We start from the raw sequence: 1,730 nt of genomic DNA on the forward strand, positions 1-1,730 counted from the left end.
CATATTAAAAAGCATGATCATACCCTTGGTTGTGAAGGACGAGCTCAAAATGGGAGCCCACAGGAAGGCAAGAAGAACCAAGAAGGTTCGCTATTCTTCTCTGATTTGGCTTTGGAAAGCTCTCCCTTGTCTAAGGGGGTTTTGTTGTTGTTTGGCTAATCAAATCCCCAACTATCTTCCTAAGCAGAGAGGGGCATTTTCTAAAGAAGTATCAAAGAGATCACGATATTTTTACATGCTCTTTAAACAACATAGTCTCAGAAAGGAAAATTGGGACAAGGCATGTCTCTGGGTGAAGAATGGTCAAAGACAAAGACCAAGCCAGGATAGATCTTTATTAAAGAGGCATCTGCTGCGGCTTGCAGAATCTTTACCCTCAACACTCCTTGTGGGAAAAGGCATTCCTGGCCAGGAAGAGACCCATCTGGCTTCATCACCAAAGTAAGCTGGACCCTCATCCTCCTAAATGACCCTGAGACTCAGGAAGCCGGAGAATCTTGCAAGTGGAAAGGGCTACCCCTACAATTTGAATATTAAGTCCACGGAGGGAGAAAAGTTTCAAAAAACAGTCTCAGAAGGAGCCCAAGGTGACCTGGAAAGATCAGCCCCCCAGGGAACTGCTTTACTTTCTCCTTCTGATTCCCCCAGACCTCCTCTCCCCCAGCTTTGTCTAAGGGCAGCAGGGCAACAAGAGAGCAGAAAGTACGCAAAATAAAACGCGAGACGAGGGTTCTCGCCACGGGCTCTCCTTCAGAGTCCAGGTAGCAGAGTTAAATACAAACAACATCAGCAACGAACTCCTGAGGCGCACATACACGGCCCTGAATGAGCCCATCTCGTGCAAAGGAAAACGGGATCCCCAGCCCAGAAGAAACTGTCCTGCGTCCAGCCACGGTCCACTCTACCACCCAAGCTGAGTTTGCCCAACTCTTACCCAGTACGTGCCATCTTGAGGTTTCGCAGCACAGCCTATGGTCCCTGGTCTTCGCCCAAGGCCAGCGCAGAAACGAAATCTGGTCCAAATGCGCGGTTCTCCTGCGAGCAGTGTCCCAGAGGCGAGTCTCGGGTTAAGCTCTGAGGTGGAGCCTCACGAAGGGAGGCAGGTCTGCACTGCCCGGAGTTCACCGCATCAGGAAAGTACTTGAGACAAACTTGGGCGAGGTTCTCCCCGTCTGGCCTGAGATGCTGGAGGAGGAGGGGAGTAACCCGAGCTAGCTTCGGGGTGCCTGCAGTTGCCGCTGCAGCAGCTGCTGCCACCCGGACAGTGGCCGCTGGAGGGGCGGGAGGCTGAGGAGGGGGCGCTGGGCGCCGAGCTCAGCTGGGACGCACTGGACAGGACCTTCGCGGCCCGGGGCCTGAGCCGCGATCGCGGATGGGACCTGACCTGCGAGGTTTCCAACCCCTTGAGGGCGACTCAGTCAGTGGCCAATTCATTAAGTTGGGGAGCACCCCAAGGGTGGGGGAGTGGGCACACCTTTGAGACCTTCCGCGGCTCTAGCTCAGGGCGAGCCCCCTGGTCAGGTTCCCCTGAGGTGTTCCAGACCCGCTGCAAAGATTTGGCAAGGGATTGGGGGCGGAGGGGGGTGGGGGGAGGTTCTGCACCAACACAGCTCACTAGAGGGGTGGGCGCGTCCCCAGGGGAGCTCCGGAAAGGGACATAAATGGGGGACGGATACCCTTGGCGTTGCAAAAGTGCTTGGGGAGGCGGGGAGTGGGGTGTGGAAAGGGGT

The 1,730-nt window shown here is 55.3% G+C and overlaps 1 protein-coding gene across 1 annotated transcript in view; it reads right to left on the reverse strand.

Moving 5' to 3' along the window:
• The window catches only part of MEGF10 (multiple EGF like domains 10), a 193,707-nt gene extending 192,596 nt beyond the window's left edge, over positions 1 to 1,111 (reverse strand). The window contains exon 1 of the mRNA XM_004696586.2: positions 935 to 1,111. Within this exon, the coding sequence (XP_004696643.2) occupies positions 935 to 948 (14 nt within the window). The 5' untranslated portion in view covers positions 949 to 1,111. The remainder of the gene's footprint in view (positions 1 to 934) is intronic.
• Between the last annotated feature and the right edge of the window lie 619 nt (positions 1,112 to 1,730).

This window comes from Echinops telfairi, unplaced genomic scaffold, assembly GCF_000313985.2.
Source record: "Echinops telfairi isolate 266 unplaced genomic scaffold, ASM31398v2 ScPeMD7_7469;HRSCAF=8507_1, whole genome shotgun sequence".
Classification (NCBI taxonomy): domain Eukaryota; kingdom Metazoa; phylum Chordata; class Mammalia; order Afrosoricida; family Tenrecidae; genus Echinops; species Echinops telfairi.